General features: G+C 41.8%; 1 protein-coding gene across 12 annotated transcripts in view; it reads right to left on the reverse strand.

Annotated features, from left to right (window-relative positions):
• Window positions 1-17,670, reverse strand: part of WDR27 (WD repeat domain 27) — a 225,735-nt gene that overhangs the window by 146,748 nt on the left and 61,317 nt on the right. For all 12 annotated transcript variants that reach the window (XR_012902776.1, XM_075924676.1, XM_075924677.1 and 9 more), the window contains exons 18-20: window positions 14,071-14,192; window positions 12,149-12,282; window positions 431-528 (exon numbers count right to left, since the gene is read on the reverse strand). Coding sequence is in view for 11 of the 12 variants with exons in the window: in XM_075924676.1 (XP_075780791.1) it covers window positions 431-528; window positions 12,149-12,282; window positions 14,071-14,192 (354 nt within the window). In the remaining variant the exon portion in view is untranslated. The remainder of the gene's footprint in view (window positions 1-430; window positions 529-12,148; window positions 12,283-14,070; window positions 14,193-17,670) is intronic.

Raw genomic sequence — 17,670 nt, forward strand, 5'->3', positions numbered from 1 at the left:
TATTATCACCACTTTATATATAGGAAAGCTGAGGCAGAATGGTGAAGTAATTTAACTAAGGTAAGTGCCAGAAATCAGATTTGTAAGTATTCCTAAATCCACATAAATTAAGAGCAATTAACCAGTGAAATTATTTACTGAGGGTCATGGTGGATTCTCCTTCACTGGCAATATTCAAAGCAAGATTGGATGTTTTTCTAAAACATTTGCTCTAAGAATTATTTTGGAGAAGTTCTATGTTACACAGGATATCAGATTAGATTATCACAACAGTCCCTGATTGCCTTAGAATCTATAACGCTATTATGATACAATTCTTTCATAAAAACATACAAAATAAAAATCTGCTAGCTATAGAGTTCATGCCAGCTATTGAATTTGAATATTTTCATGTCATTGAGCCTAAAATTCTGTACAGTATCCAGGATACAAGAGTAGAAATCATTTATTGCTGAAAGGCTGGTAATCTCCACTGTAGAAGCCATGGGGAATTTCTGTACTGATTTGCAAATGCTCTTCTGTTTGTATCTGCAAAAGATAAGACATTAATGTTGCTATTTGGCAAAAAGTGCTATAATTTGTGGCCAAAAGTAAACTTATAATGAAAACATCCTGAAACCAAGATTCCCTTTTTATTACCAGACATACAGCCATAGTCATGCAAAGGTTCATATCTGTTGACAGTTAAAAAAACAATTTAATTGGAAGACTCAGGGAAAAATGTATACACGTAATGCAGGCATGAGTACTTTTTGTTCTAATGTCTTGCAATATTTCATCAACTTAAAATCAAAAGAATTCAGCCTTCATCCAAAAGGCATTAGAGGAAATCTTCCCATTATAATGATTATAAAAGTAGAAATACACCATATATGGGACTGTATTTCACATGCTGTATATGAGATATGGAAAAAAGAGAGAAATGAATGAGGAAAAAACAAATCCTACCTTATTTGATCCCTGGCATGGGACTAAACAACAGTTTCTATACTACTGGATGAATGGAACTGCTGCCGAAACTGGACATCTTTGTCCTGGCTCGGGTTGTATTTGAATACATTGAGATCTCATCCAGTTTTCTTAAAAACCTTTCAGAATGTGTGATCTGAAATGTTTTTAAGAAAACTGGTTGAGAATTCAATGTATCCACATACAAATTGGGCAAGAACAAAGATTTCCAGTTTTGGAATCAGGGACTTCATTTGCTCTGCCAAGGTTCAGGTGCTCACAGGTGAACTCAGTACTCCAAGAGACAGAGTGGGAAACACTGAATAAACAAATCTCATTAGCTAAATCTGGAGAAACAGACACAAATATTTTCCTTTCCAACATACATGCATGAACATTAGAGAAAGGATTTGTTCCAAATCCCACTGAAGTCAATAGGAGTCTTTCCATGAACTCCAATGGGAATTGGACCAGGCTCTAAGAGTACAGTTCTCTTTATTCACCTAATATTCCTAGAGCAGGGTAAGAAATCATTAAAAGGAAAGGAAAAATATTGGTTTCAGCATCACAAGTGAGCAGGGAAAATTAAATAAATCCAACTAGGAGAACCTTACTACCACTCTGCCCACTTTGTGTTGGATCAGTCACAGAAGTGTAAAGGACCCTGAAAAGCACTGGTTGAAATTAGTGGTAGAGTCTCCTATCAGAGGCACTGTGTAAGAATGCCAGAAGGCTGACTTCCAAGGACTTCACCATAAGCACACAACACTGCAGTCCATAAGGCAACATGGGATGCTATCTTAATTTAAACTGACCCCCAGGACTGTCTAAATTATGTCACCATGATCCTCCACAGCTTGCGAGCAGCTCAGGCTTAGGTTGATGCAAATATGTCTTGACTTAAAGCCACTTTACTGCCATCTTCCACTCCAGACTACACTAGAAACATTAGGGGCTGGTCTACATAGAAAGGTTAAAGTAAGGAGCTGACCTATCTTAAATCCCCAACCACATACAGAGAGGCTGACAGGAGCAAATGCTCCCATCAGCTTCCCTTACTCCTTGCGAGGATACGAGGATTGGTGCTAACAGGGCACCCTTTGAGTTCGATGTAGTAGGTCTATACCGCACCTGCTAAACTGAACTCCGGAAGATCGACCGCAGCAGCGTTGGTCTTCTGTGGAGTGTAGACATGCCCAAGTTGACCAATGTTAGGTTGACTTACAGCCACCGCAGTAATTACTGAGGAGGTGAACGTCCATACTACTTTCCTTGGGTTAGTGGTGTGTGTTTTCACCATGAGTGTTTCCACCAACCTAAATGGGGCAGTGTGAGGAACTGTAAGCCCAGTCTCATAGCTCTGCTGTCAGCTTCTTGACAGGAGTCTGGATGACCCACAGGCTCCCGGCAGGTTGTCCTCCCTCTACACTTCCCATTTCCTGCTGGGAGTGTGGTCCAATTGCCTAGGATTCTCATCTTGACTCCGAGCTGGGAGCAGGGTCCATTCTTGTCTAAGCTCCCACCTGAGAGTAGGGTCCAACCATCCAGATCTCCAGAGGACTGGGGAGCAGATAAGAAAGCCAGGCATGTAGAGCCTGTCAATTTCACAGCTCCCTGCCATGAAACTGACATGACAGCCAATAGCCAATGTAAAGAATGCAGTGTCTATACAGACACTGTGTTGCCCTAACTACACCAACATAACTCTTACGCCTATTGTGATAGTGAACTTATTATGTTGGTGTAGTAGGGCTCTTATATCAGTCGGAGCAAGGCTTCAGTGTGGACACTGACATAGTTAGGTTGACATAAACTGTCTTACATAGACCTAACTATGTAGTATAGATTAGTGGCTCTCAACCTTTTGAGACTGCTGTATCCCTTTCAGTAGTCTGATTTGTCTAATATACCTCCAAGTGTCACCACACTTAAAAACTAATTGCTTACATAAGCAAACAAAAATACAAAAACGTGACACATCATGCTTACTGAAAAATTGCTGACTTTCTGATTTTTACCATATAATTATAAATCAATTGGAATACAAATATTGTATTCACATTTCAATGTATAATATATGCAGCAGTTTATTTCAGGTTTTAGTCCAAAATATAAAATTAATTACAGTACAAGCTTTGTTATCCAGTACTTTAATATCCAGAAATCTCTGTTATCGACCATCTGTCATAGATGGCAATTCCTCCTTCAGTTAACCAGAAAAATTCTGATAGCCATCCAGCATAATTTTTAGACATTAAAAGTTAGTAAAGTTTGTAGTAAAGCACTAAAGTTTGTTCATGTCATGCATGAGCAGTGAATAAGAAGAGAATCTCTGCAACAGATAGGCATTAAAAGGATTTAAAGACAAAGACGTGATTTGACTTAAACCTGATTATTGAAGTTGGGAGGGGGGAATGGCTTCACACAAAATGAAAACCCAATTAGGGGTTCAGACCACACACCATCATCATATATATTGCAACCTTTCAGGACAATGAATACATTTTACTATGTCCCATGGAAAATCATCTGAAAACAGCAATCCTATTATATGTTTCCAGATGATCTTTGAGTCTGGTAACAACAGCAGTAATCTAAAACGGAAAGGGGTGCAAACTGATTTCTTATTTCCAGCAAACCTTAGAATTTATCATAATTGCAAATTAATATTCTTCTAAACTGTGGAAGAGTCTGAGTGATACTTAGGGTATGTCTAGACTACAGGGTTTTGTCGACAGAAGTTTTGTCGACAGATTCTGTCGACAAAACTTCTGTCGACAAAGCGCGTCTAGACTACATCAAGCCATAGACAAAACTATTTGCTTTGTCGACAGAGAGCGTCCAGACTGCAGGGTGCTCTGTCGAAAGAAGAAAGTACCCGGAACTGCTTTGCCAGGTCACAGGGGCAGCATGTACTTCCTTGTTCTGATGCCTGCAGTTTGCAGAGACGCATGCTAAAAGGGCCACCCCCCCCCCCCCCGACTAGCCATTGCTCTGCTGCTGTAGCTGCCTAGAGGGATAGCAAAGGTTCTGCAGTGCCTGTTTGGAGTGCCCTGCTTCCTGGCACAGCACAGCAGTGTGGGGGGGGGGTTTTTGAAGGTTTTTCCTAACCTTTGTTTACCATGGAGCGAGAGCTTCCCCTGGCCAGGCGCTGGCCCCACTCCACAGTGCTTAAAATGCTGCTGCAACTGCATGAGACTATCATGCTGTTAATGCCTGGTCCGGAACCTGAGCCCAGACTGGAGCCCCTCCTTCAGGATGCAGCAGCACTGTTCCTGCCTCTGAACTTTTTCCCGGACAGGTGGTGATGGAGGATGGAAACAAGAATGGACTGGTGGGACCGGCTCGTAATGGAGCAGTGGGATGATCAGGCTTGGCTCCAAAACTTCAGGATGCGGAAGTCCACCTTCCTGGAGCTTTGCAACTGGCTTGCCCCCACCCTGCAACGACAGGACACCCACCTGCGCCCTGCCATCCCGCTGGAGAAGAGGGTAGCTATTGCCCTCTGGAAGCTGGCCACTCCTGATAGCTACCGGTCAGTGGGACAGCAGTTTGGTGTGGGGAGATCTACTGTAGGTGCTGTGTTGATGGAGGTAAGTCCCTTGGGGACGGGGGAGGACAGTCCGTAAGGAGACTGTAACCGAAAAAGGGTGGGTGGGGGGCAATGAAGGGGAGGTGGTGGAGGGCTCCTGTGTCTTACACCATGAAACTACTGGGAGCAATCACTGGGGGGGGGGGATTCTGGGTTCTTGGGGGGACCAAATGGTCGCCAAAGGACTTGGGCAACCCCTCTGACTTCATAATCTGTGTGTGTTTGTATGTGTCTATTTTTGCAGGGCCATCAACTCAGAGCTGCTGAATCGGATTGTCCGCCTCGGAGACCTAGACACGATTATGGATGGTTTTGCAGGGCTGGGATTCCCAAACTGCGGAGGAGTGCTCGATGGAAAGCACATTCCCATCCGTGCACCACCCCATCAAGCCGCCCGGTATATCAACAGAAAAGGGTACTTTTCCATTGTGCTGCAGGCCCTGGTTGACCACTGTGGACTATTTATGTGTGTGGGGTGTGTGGGTGGGGTGCTCAGGCCGGGCACGTGATGCTCGGATCTTCCGCAATTCACACCTGTACGAAAGGCTGCAGACAGGAACCTTCTTCCCCCAGCGAACCTCTGCTATCGGGGACGTAGAGATGCCGGTCTGCATTGTGGCCGATGCGGCGTACCCCCTCATGCCCTGGCTTATGAAGCCATACACAGGGCATCTGACCCCGAGCAAGGAAGTGTTTAATGCGCACCTGACACGCGCCCGTTTACAGGTGGAATGTGCATTTGGCCGGTTGAAGGGAAGGTTTAGGTGTCTGCTAACTCGCCTTGACATGGGGGAACACAATATCCCAGAGGTGGTGGCAGCATTTTGCATCCTCCACAACCTGGTGGAGAGCAAAGGGGAGGCCTTCCTCCCAGGTTGGGGGCCAATGGCTGAAGTGGAGGGCAGACGGTTTGCGCAGCCTCGGACAGCTGCTGTGCGCCAAGCCCATCAGGCGGGGGTTCGCATCTGGGAGGCTCTGCATGAGCGCTTCTCAGCTGGAGCCCTATGACTCCCCAAGGTATCCCCAATGGGGTCTGTGGGCCTTCCCCCCCCATCCCAAAACCTTCCCTCCCACAATCCCTCCCTGCATCAGCCTCTGAACAGTTAAGGCGCACACACCATGTTAAACTTGAAAAATATGTTTATCAAGGAGTAACATTAGAATGTAGATCTGTTATAAAAAATAGAATTGTTTAACAACTGTGAAAAATAAACTTTTTTTAACTATTAACTTGTGTTTATAACTATGGTAGGAGGGGGGATTTCAACCTGGAGAGAGGGAGGGAGGGAGGGGGGATTTCCAACATGGAGGGAGGGAGGGAGGGAGGGCAGACAACGTAAGGGTAATGGCGGCCTCGCCTGGGCTCTAGCAGGGGGGGGGAGGGGCAGGGCTGGAGGAGTGGCAGGGTCTGAGGGAGAGGAAGGGGTGGCAGGGGCTGAGGGAGAAGAAGGGAGTCAGAGGGGGTTGAGAGGGAGGACGGGGGGGTTAGAGGGGGCTGGAGCTGGATGGGCAGGAGGAGTCCCCAGGGGGAGAGGACCTGGCACAGCCAGGGGCTCCCGGACAGTGGCACACATACTGCTCCACTCTGGGAGGAAGTCCTGCAGCAGGCAAGTATGCTACCGAGCCTCCTCCCTCGCTCTTTCAGCCATGGTCTCTTGCATTTTGGCCATGGTCCCCTCAATTTTCTCCATGGCCTCCACATGCCTCCTCAGGTCGTTGTAGGTCCTCCAATGCCTGCGGGTGCTGTGGGTCTGGGTGGGTGGTGGCACAGGAGTTGCTCGGCAGACAGCAGCAGTAGGTCCAGCTGTGGAGAAGAAGAGGGAGAACCGATCAGTGTTAGCAATTCACACACAAGTCCATACAACAAGGGATGGGAATGTTGTTACTGGTAGGCCACGTTTGGCCTTGCCAGCTGCCTCGGCTGCACAGGGGACCCGTTGTGGCTAGGACAATGTCCACCTCCACCCCCTAGATCCTCCCGCCCTCCACTGTGGCCATCCAGGCCAGATCAGTGTGCAGCCACAGTAGGACAGGGGCCTGCTGTACCTTGGGTCTCCCATGCCCCCCACCCACATACCCACCACCTGCCCGCCTGCTTGTACATGCACAGAGAGATGCAAGCTGTCCAGGAGGGAGGACCAAGATGTGAACACTGCTCTGCGTCCTCTCTGCTCCCACCTCCCCTGTGCTGCGTCTGTGACCCTGCCTGCACTCACCTGAAGTTCCTTCTCCAGCGTCAGAGGGTGCCTGCGAGGCTTCCTGCATCTCTGGGACAGGCTGCAGAGTCAGGGTGTCCTCCGTCTGCTCCTCCTCCTCCTCCTCCTCCACATCTTCCCTGGGGACCTCCTGCCGGCTCTGCTGCACTGGTGTGTGCAACCCTGTCTGCTCGAGCATTGGTGCAGACATAGGTTCCTGGCCTCCCAGGATGCAGTCCAGTTCTTGATAGTAGGTGCAGTGCACTGGGGCTGCACCTGAAGCTGAGCTCTGCTCTCGGGCCTTCATGTATCCCTGGCGAAGTTCCTTCACTTTGGCCCGGACCTGTTGGTGTGTCCTTGGGTGATGCCCTTTATCGGCCAGCCCGAGCCATGCGGCCATAGATGCTGGCGTTTCTGCGCCGGGTGTGCAGGGCCTGGACTGCTTCCTTCTCCCCCCACAGTTCAAGCAGGGTCAGGACCTCTGTCCCTGACCAGGCTGGGGCTCTCTTTTTGTCGCCTGTGGGCACCAGGGTTGGCTCCCTCAAAGGTTCTTGGGGGCCTCGCGGCGCTGGAGCTGCACACATGGCCACGTGCAGGTGACGCTGGGAGAGCTCTGGGCTGACAGGCTCTCACAGTGGCCAGCTTCCTGCCACAATGCCTGCCAGGGATGTCTGTGCCTTTAAAACATGGCTACAGACAGGACCAAGAAGAGGTTTTTCCTGAAGAAGGACTGTCCAGCAGGGGGCTTGCTTGGAGGACTTTTTCTGTCGACAAAAGAAACCCCCGCGTCCAGACTGCCCTTTTTGTCGACAGAACTCTGTTGACAAAGACGTTATGCCTCGTAAAATGAGGTTTACCAGCGTCGACAAAACTGCTGAGTTCTGTCGACGTTATGTTGACAGAACTCAGTGGTAGTGTAGACGCTGGTATAGTTTTATCATCAAAAGTCCACTTTTGTCGACAAAACCCTGTAGTCTAGACACACCCTTAATAATACCACAGGATAATTCATCCTAAAAAGAGCAAAAGGAAATGTAAGGAACAAGTTTTGAGCATTTAGAGGGGATAGTTGTTTACAATGAATATGCTAAAACTCATCTTATGAGTAACATATTTCTGTCCAGCTCTCACTCTACCCAAGAGAGAAGAGGAAGCAGCCATGTTTTAGGCTATCAAGTTAAAGGATAAAGCTCACAAAAACCAGGTTATTCTCAGTGTCAATGAGACTTAAATCATGGCATCTTTAAAACCATGATTCAACAAAGCACTTTAAATTGATGTATTTGAAAAGCATATTTAAAACTTGTATTTACTTATACTATTTTAAGTGAAAATAACTAACCTGTTGAACATAAATTCTTCTAACATAACTGAACTCAACATTTTGTTAGTTATCAGCATTTTAAAGACTTTTCTTAGCTTAAAACGCTTAGCATGGAATTCTACGTATTCATGTACAACACACCCTGGTACATCTTGTTTACTGAATTGGTCCCAGAATAAGAGACACAAGGTTGGTGAGATAATATCTTTTATTGGATGAACGTCTGTTAAGTTTATGAAGCTCAAAAGTTTTTCTCCTCTACCAACAGAAGTTGGCCCAGTAAAAAGATATTATCACAGCCACCTTGTTAATCTAATACAGCTTCATATTTTATAATGTCAGAGTACATTAATTATTAGGCACATACTAATACTATGAATAAGTGTTAAAAGAACTGATATTCAATCAATAGTTCATAGTCATTTAAATAGCATTTTTATCTCAGTTTGAGCTCCTTACATACGGTTGATTCCCTAGGGAAATTCTATGTAAGGCAAGGGAAGTAAACAATTCCCTCCCCACCCTAAGAGGATACATGAAAACACCTAAAAAACAAAAGGACTTTAACAACAGAGGTGGAGGAGAACTGCTGGCTCAGGTCAGAAAGGATATCTCTGGCCTGAGGACTTTATTTGAAATATGAACTAGCATGAGAAATTATGATTAGCGTATTAAAATTAATTTGTGTGTTTTGCTTTGTTTTATTTTCTTTGATAACTTACATTGTTCTGTCTGCTAACTCTTATGACCACTCAAATCCTACCGTTTATATTTAAGTTATTTTTGTTTATTAATAATCCAAGTGTAAATAATTGTTACTGAGGAAGGGGACAAACAATTGTGAATATCTCTCTTTCTTTGATAAAGGGGGTGAACACTTTATGAGCTTGCTCTGTATAAAACTTCATACAGAGTAAGAAGAATTTATCTGGAGTCTGATCCCATTGGGGCTGTGCATCTGTTTGCTCTGGCAAGTCCCTATGGCTGAGCCTTCTCAGAGCTGAGCTGATCTCAGTGCCTATATTACTCTGCTGTGGGTTGTGACCACAACTCTGTGCCATTGCTGGAGGAGACCAGAAGAACAGGGTGGTGGGACACTCTCACAAGACAGGTTGGCAGGCTTAGTGGTATTTCAGCACATCAAGTGACATCTCAAGGGGATCTCTGTGACCAAATTCATCATACCCATGTTTGGAAGACCCCACAGAATGGGGAAAGAATTAAGATTGTTATTATTATTTATTACTGTATTGTCTTTACCTCTAAAAATTGAGAGAAATCATTGGCCATCAAGATTGCATTGCCATGCTCTTCTAATTAAAAGATTAAAGCATTATTTATGGTTCCTTCTAGACTCTTCTTGAATCTGTTCCAACAAGCATTTTTCCAAATGCAGAGCATGGGGTAAGAGTTGTGAGAAACAAAAGAAATGACATCATGCTTTATAAAAGTAAAAGTGCTAAGAAATGGACTGGAGGGAAGTCACAAAGAAAATGTCAAAGCAAATTAAACTTTTTCAAAATACTTATTTTTAATAACAACAGATCCTCAGAAAAACACCTTACATTATTCTATGTCAACAATTTCATGTTTGTTGTTTTAGCATTACTGATTATAACACAAAGGAATGCTGTTGGAGTTGGCATTGATTTGTTAAGTGATACTGATTTAATGAATACCTGCAGCATCAAGAGGAAAATTTCTGAACAAAAATAGAGATATCTAGAAACTGTATGGTTATCTTACAATATAATTGCTTTGTAGAGTGTAAGTCCATGAAATATTAAGAAAGTCAAACCATGAAACAAGCTTAAAATTGGAAAATACAGCTTTAGTAATTTGGATCTGAAACATCAGAATTAGAATTTTTATAGCATCTTGTTCTAGGACCAAAAACTGACTTACAAATGTAGATAAGGAGTACTACCCCCGCTGTACAGAAAGGAAAACCAAGGCACAGAACATTTAAGTTACTCACCTGAGGTCATGCAATTGATCAGTGGCAAAAAACTCAAGTTTCCTTATTTCTCATTTCCTACTATAATGACTAGAAGAGCATGCTGCAAGGTAAACACTGCAGAATGTGAGATGTTTTTAATGTAGCTTCTGAGATCTTGTGGAACTTTGAGGAAAATAAATTTACTTTCAAGGATAAAAGTATTCTTTATTTCATTGTCTGTTTTACATTAACTTTAATCATTCTTGGCATTTGAAGTCCTTGGTTCCTAATACTGTGTAAAAAGATGCAACTACACTTTCCATTCAAAGACAACTGGCAGCAAGTCTAAATTCATACAAATACGGTTCATAGCAATCTCCAAAAAAGAGAGAAGATAGAATTACTATTATTCTGGCCACTCCTAAAACTGATGGAAAGTAGGGAATCACAAGTGCTTAGGAACTGAGTGCTAAATTCTAAGCAAACATCTATATTTTGACAACGGAGATTAATTTCTATTTTGAACAATCTACTGTTTGAAGTCAGACTAGATCACCTAATGGTATCTTCCAACTTTAAGATCTGTGAATTTAATGTCTATTTTCAAAGAAAAGTATTTTTATATATAAAAACCTTTTAAAAATTAAAAGGTAATTGTTAATTGATCTTTGTTTTGGTCATGTACATTACAGTTTTAGAGTTTGAATGTACCTTTACAAGCCCTAGGCCTCAATTCAGGAAAGCATTCCTGTTTAAGGGCACATTTACACAGCAGGGCTAAAGCTGAAATAAGCTATGCAACTTCAGCTACGTCAAATGCATAGCTTAAGTCGAAATAGCGTACTTTAGCTTTTGGCACTGTCTATACAGCAGGAAGTTCAAGAAAGAACACTCTTCCTCTGACTTTCCTTACTCCTCGTAAAATGAGGGCAATAGGAATCAGAGTAAGAAGTCCTCCAGCTTGACATTATTTTGACATTATGTCGAAATAACTGCTTGTAGTGTAGACACGGACTGTTATTCTGAAATAACATGCTGTATAGAAATAGCCCAAGAGAACACCTAAGCACATATGTTAAGTTCCACTGAAGATAATGGGATGAACTTAAACACATTTACTATGCTTTCCTGAACTGAAGTCACAGGGCCAAAGAAGCTATGGTAGTTTTTCCCAATTTAAAAACTGAAGTGCTTACTCTTATGGCTTATTAACTCATAGTTGTAAGCCCTATATCCACACTCTTTCCCCCTCAATTGTTTCCTTCCCCTTCCTCAAAATCTGTAGTGCCAATATAAAACAAATTATCTTAAAGCCCATTTTAAAAAAAGCTCTACTGTTTGCCTAAACTGTTTTTCAAACTTAAAAAAGTAGAAATGAAATGGCAGCATAAAAATATAAAGATTAAAGATAAAATTTTAGCATTATACAGATACACACAAATATTGCTGTGAACTAGCAATAGTGAAATGAAAACAGAAGATAAGAAGGGTGTGATGTTTCAGTTGTAAATTAAAAGACTAACAGGCATTTCAGTTAGTGGCATTTCAACATAATTGGGTCAGGCTAAGTGAAAGAATGACCAGTAACAGGGGGAAGACTTGGGAAAAGAACTCAGAGAGAGGAAGCAAGAACTAAAAAAAAAAACAGATTATGGGAGGAGGAGTAGGTGGATATAGTAGAACAGACCTAAAGCAGAATGAAGGAAATCCATGAAGAATTTTCAAGACCAGGAAAACAATATTTGAATTGTACGTGGTGACAGAAAGCCAGTGAAAGCAATGGAAGTGATACGGTTTCATTTGCCAAAGCAGGAAAGAAATCTGGCTACCTCTGAAGTTCAGAAAGTATTTAAGAAGACCATAAAGAATTTGGTTGCAATAACTGTAAGAACTAATTAAGCCATGAATACATATTTCAGCAGAGGCTACCAAATGTCAGGAGCAGCTTCAGGCAGTTAATGAAAATAGTAGTTGTGAATTTTTCCTCTGATAATGTATTCTTGAACAAAAAAAAACTTTGGGATAGGATTTATTTTCATTCTATGATGCCTGGACAAAGATATATGTAAGATTACATTTGTTAAAATAATTCAGAAAGGACCTACTGATAGACTACTTCTACTGTTACATTAATGTAAATGTTTACCCACCGTTTTTGGTCATCCTTGCTCATATCAAGATAGCAATTTAACAGATGAAATTCAGCTCCACAACACAGCAATATAAATGTATCTATGTAATAAAACTGTGCAAAGCGTACAGATTTATGGAACATCTCCTTGCCCTGAAATGCAATGTGAATAATTATGACTAGAAACTATATAATATATACTACATATTTTTCATGGAAATTTATAGCATTAAGATATAATAAGTTAACTCGGTAAATATATGCCCTTTTTATTCTCAATACTTACTGATCCCAATGCCTACTTTTTTTAATTTAAATTAACTGGAACCAGTTTAGCAACATATGTAGTTAGTTAAATCTAATATAACCTGGTTTAACTTATTAAACTTCCATTTTTTAAACAGGAATTCAGGGACAGATTGAAGTTAGAACATGGTATGATTGACTGGAGGCATTAAAAGTATGAAGAATTATAAAGTACAGTGATTAAAGCAAAAACTTTCAAAAGTTTTGGGTGCCTCAGTTTTTGTATAACTTGAGACAAATGGGGCCTGAACTGCAAAGGTGTTATGAACCCATAGGTCTCATAGGTGTCAGCCAGAATTATGAGGACTCAGCAACTCAAAGTCACACAACAGGCCAACTCTTGTAAATTTATAGTGAGAGACATGATTTCTAAAGTAAAATTAAGCCTCATTCATGATTTCTCAATACAACTCTCAAATGTCTGGGGGAAATAATCCTGACATTTGAGAATTCCATTTTGAGGTCATAAGCGAGGCTTAATTTTACTTAGGAGTCATGTCTCTCACTATAAATTTACATGACACCTAGGCTATGTCTACACTACAGAGGTTTTTTTTGGAAAAATGACCATTTTGCTGAAAAAACTTCACTTACGTCCACACTGCAATTGCATTTAAAAAAAAATGGAAAGAACAAAGGGGGTTTTCCAACATTGGTAAACCTCTTTCTACAAGGAAGAAACCTTTTTTCCAAAAGAGCTCTTTTGGAAAAAGGTGTGTGTGGAAGGGGAAGAGGAAGTTCTTTCGAAAGAAGAGGAAAGAGAAAAAGCACAGGTGTCCTGATGGCCACTCCATCCATAGTAATCACAGCTTAAATGTGAGATAGCATTCATTCAGTGGATGCTACCTTTCGAAAAAGCAAATCGCTTTTTCGAAGGACTTTGGTAGTGTGGACTCTCTCTTTTGGAAAAAGTTTTTTCGGAAGATCTCTTCCAGAAAAGCTTCTTCCGAAAGAAGCCTGAAGTCTAGACATAGCCCTACTCTGGGTAGCTGTTCCCTTGCCAGCCTGAGAAGTGGGAGAGGGGACCAATACTGCACCCCCAAGCCTGGGGAGAGCGAAGAGCCCCTAAGAGGAACAGAGATGAGGTTGGGAGGGCTGAACCATGGCTGAGAGTGAGGTTTGGGGCTGATGTGAGGAGGGGCTGTGTTGATTGTGGGTTCTTGCAGATGGGATGAGTGCTTGGAGGTGATAATGGGGACTGGAGAACTAAAGTGAGGGGGAGACAAATTGAGAGGGTTTACTTAGGTGGGAACAGAACTGATGAGGGACTGGATTAACTGCTGGGTAATAGATGGAAAGATATCAGGGTGAGAGTTCCTGCAAGCAGGGGCTAAAATCACCTTATCCAGTACATGTGGGATAGTGGGCTACCCTAATTGTCACATCTATAGACCTTGGAGATGGGTGGGGAAAGTTCCAAAAATCCAGACTAACATAAAAACACAATACAAACTTTTAAAATACCTCATGATTTTGGGAGGGATCTGACTCGTGATTTTTGTTCTCTTGAAACTGGCAATACGGAGTCAAGCACAGTGTCCCATAAGCTGGGCTTCCAAAGAAAGGGAGTTTTGGTACTGATGAAATACAGGATAGGACCTACTACGTGTCTAACTGACATGAGTTTCTCATTACCAGAAATAGGGCAGGTTCTCTACTGCGGACTGACCAGATCCTTAATGTTCTGTCTTCTGATGCAGAAACTAACCACTTCTTGTCATGACTCCAGCCGACAGAGTTAATTGCACCATCATGACCTAACAAAAATAAAAATGAAAATATCAGACAATCTATTTCTCACATTAATCCAGACACAACCATGCTTATGTGATATAATTACTCAGCATTTTAAAAATGCCTTTTATACATAGGTTTCAAAGAATTTGATTTTTTGGGTGGACATTTTTCTCTCCACCCAAAAACAGATGAAAAATGTCTTTCATTAATAATCAAAATTTACAATCATAGAATACTTGAACTAGAAGAGACCTCGAAAAGTCATCAAGTCCAGTCCCCTACCCTCATGGCAGGACCAAGAACATCCCTGATAGATAAACCTCTAAAATGTTTTTAAATATCTTCAATGATGGAGATTCCACAACCTTCTTAGGCAATTTATTCCAATGTTTAACCACGCTTACAGTTAGGAAGTTTTTCCTAATGTTCGACCTACATATTTTTTCTCCCCCCTCCTTGTAACAGCTTTTTAGGTACTTGAAAACTGCTATCATGTCCTCTCTTAGGCTATGTTTACACTACAGATTTTTTTTGGAGAAATGGCCCTTTTTCCGAAAAAAATCAGAGCGTCCACACCCCAAGCGCATTTTTATGCAAAAAAAATTGAAAGAACAGAGGGGTTTTTCGGTGTTGGTATTCTTCATTCTACGAGGAAAAACATCTTTTTGCAAAAGAGCTCTTTCACAAAAAGGTGTATGTGGACAGGGAAGAGGAGTTTTTTAAGCAGAAGTAGGAAAGAAGAAAAAGCACAGGTGCCCTGGTGGCCATTCTGTGCAAAGCAATCAGAGCTTACTTTCGAGAGAGCATTCATGCAGCATGGACGCTCTCTTTCACAAAAGTGCTTCACTTTTTCAATGTGCTTTTGCAGTATGGACGCACTCTTGAGCAATAAATTTTTGCAGAAGATCACTTCCAATAAAAGCTTCTTTCGCAAGAAGCCTGCAGACTAGATGTAGCCTCAGTCTTCTCTTTTCCAAACTAAATAAACATAGTTATTTTCATCTTCCCTCATGGGTCATGTTATCTAGACCTTTAATAATTTTTGTTGCTCGTCTCTGGACCCTCTTCAATTTCTCTGCATCTTTCCTGAAATGTGGTGCCCAGAACTAGACACAATACTCCAACTGAGGCCTAATCAGTGCAGAGTAGATTAGAAGAATTACTTCCTGTGTTTTTCTTACAACACTCCTGTTAATGCATCCCAGACTCATGTTGGATTTTTTTGCAACAATGTCACACTGGATACGTCTATACTACACAGTTCTGTGTCCAGGAAAGGCATTTGCTATTCCACTTTTTTTGCGGAAGAGCAAATGTGTTCTTTCGAAAGCCCCTGTATTCCTCATTCCACGAGGAATAAGGGGGTTTCCGAAAGAGGGTTTTTTCCCAACATTTGGCCCAGTCTAGATGGGCCAAATATTGGAAAAGACTCTTACAACAAACAAATCGGAAAAAGCTACACAAAATGCAGAACACATTATGCATAGCTTTTTCTGAAAAAAAGCGACACGGTAGACCTAACCACTGTTAGCGCTCATTTAGCTTGTGGTCCACTATAACCCCTAGCTCCTTTTCTGCAGTACTCCTTCCTAGTCACTTCCCATTTTGTATATTTGAAACTGACTGTTTCTTTCTAAATGGAGGACTTCAAATTTGTCCTTATTAAATTCCTTTCTGTTTACCTCAGACCATTTCTCTAGTTTGTCTAGACCGTTCTGAATTATGTCCCTGTCCTACAAAGCACTTGCAACCCCTCCCAGGCTTGGTATTATCTGCAAACTTAATAACTATATTCTCTATGCCATTGTCTAAATCATTGATGAAGATATTGAAAGAATCAGTCCCAATACTGCCCCTACAATGTTAAAAAGTATAATAAAAGTATTAAATGTGCACATTTTCCTGCCAATACTATCAGGAAATTAGTGAGAAAATGCTATAAAATAATGTTTTATTCCTGATATTGTTACATATTTGATTTTTATACAGTCATTTTTATTTATGCTAATTTTGAAATACTATCTGAGTATTCTTAAATTCCTGCACTATCAATTTGAGTTAATTAGTACTAAATTCTTCTAAGTGAAAGTTAGTGTCCACTAAAAGTAACAAAAAAATACAGTTCAAATCCATTCAAGCTTTTCTATATGTTAGCCAAAGTGCAGCATTTGGCATTCTTTACTGATGCGATGATTAATTAAACAGAGCAGAGTTTTAGCCCACAGAAAGACTTGATTATTGTACCAGTTTGATTGTTTATCTTTTAAAGATCTAAAGACTTCTTTTGCATTTAAAAAAAATGCCATTGGGACTTTCAAAAAGCTCATAAAGGTAATTTGTCTTGGAACATAAAATACATTCTGTAGTTTGATTCAGTTTCTTCCAATAATTGTATTTGTTTCATTGAAAATTAGGTTTATGTTTTTAGCTCTTGATATTAAGTACATTTGTAGAAAATCCTCTCTGGCCACATAAATATGGATATGAAGCCAGGTATTATGAAGTAATTGTGGTGAGGCTGAGTCAACACTTTGCCATGTTATGTGAGGGTTGATTTAAAAAAAAAAATAGGTCTTGCCTCAGACATTGGGATGTGCTTAAAAAGAAAAATGAAAATGAAAAACACTGTATTGACTCTAAATACACTATTGCCAATATGTACTTTTTCATAATATGTTGCTAAAAAGGAGACTGTACAGTTTGTTTGCTTAAAACAACCTGCTCAGATAGGTAATTTAGCAATGCATCAGACTAATACTAGTTAAATTGAATTACAAAGCTTCCCCAGAAAATAGAAGTGCAATATTTTTTTTTCAATTTCAGGTTTCTAAAATTAAAGAATACTATTCACTAATTTATCAGATTCTGTGACCTCTTACCCTTAGAACTCACCCCCATCCCCTGCAAAAGGTGGAACATCTCCAAACTTATGGTACTGGAATTAGAGTTTAAATAGTATGTTTAATTCACTGTATTGGATTCTTGCAGTTCCACTAGGATCTGTGAGAGTTTTGCTGATAAAAGGTCTCAACCTAAAAAACTCTAAATCTAGGAGGTTTTTTCTTCCATTATCATTTAAGGTCTTCAGGATCTGAATCAAGCTCTCTTTTACAAAGTTATCCAAATAACGGAAAGCTAACTAAGAGGCAAAGGGCTTGCATTTTTAAAATGCTGCGCACCTCAATTTATGGAAGATGAATGTACAGGCAGTCCCCGACTTACGCGGATCCGACTTATGTCAGATCCGCACTTACGAACGGGGCCTTTCGCGCCCCGGAACTCGCGGGCGGCGGGACCGCCCAGAGCGCAGCGGTCCCGCCACCACGTCCTCCGGGGCGAGAAAAGCTGCTCCGGGTCTCCCTGGTGTGCTGGGGGGGACTCCCCAGCACAGCAGGGAGACCCGAGCAAAGCCGCACAGGCGGCGGGACCCCGCTGCCCGTGCGGCTTTGCTCCTTTGCCCCGGAGCAAAGCCGCACAGGCGGGGGACCCCGCCGCCTG

The sequence above is a fragment of the Pelodiscus sinensis genome, chromosome 3, assembly GCF_049634645.1.
Source record: "Pelodiscus sinensis isolate JC-2024 chromosome 3, ASM4963464v1, whole genome shotgun sequence".
In the NCBI taxonomy this organism is placed as follows: Eukaryota; Metazoa; Chordata; order Testudines; family Trionychidae; genus Pelodiscus; species Pelodiscus sinensis.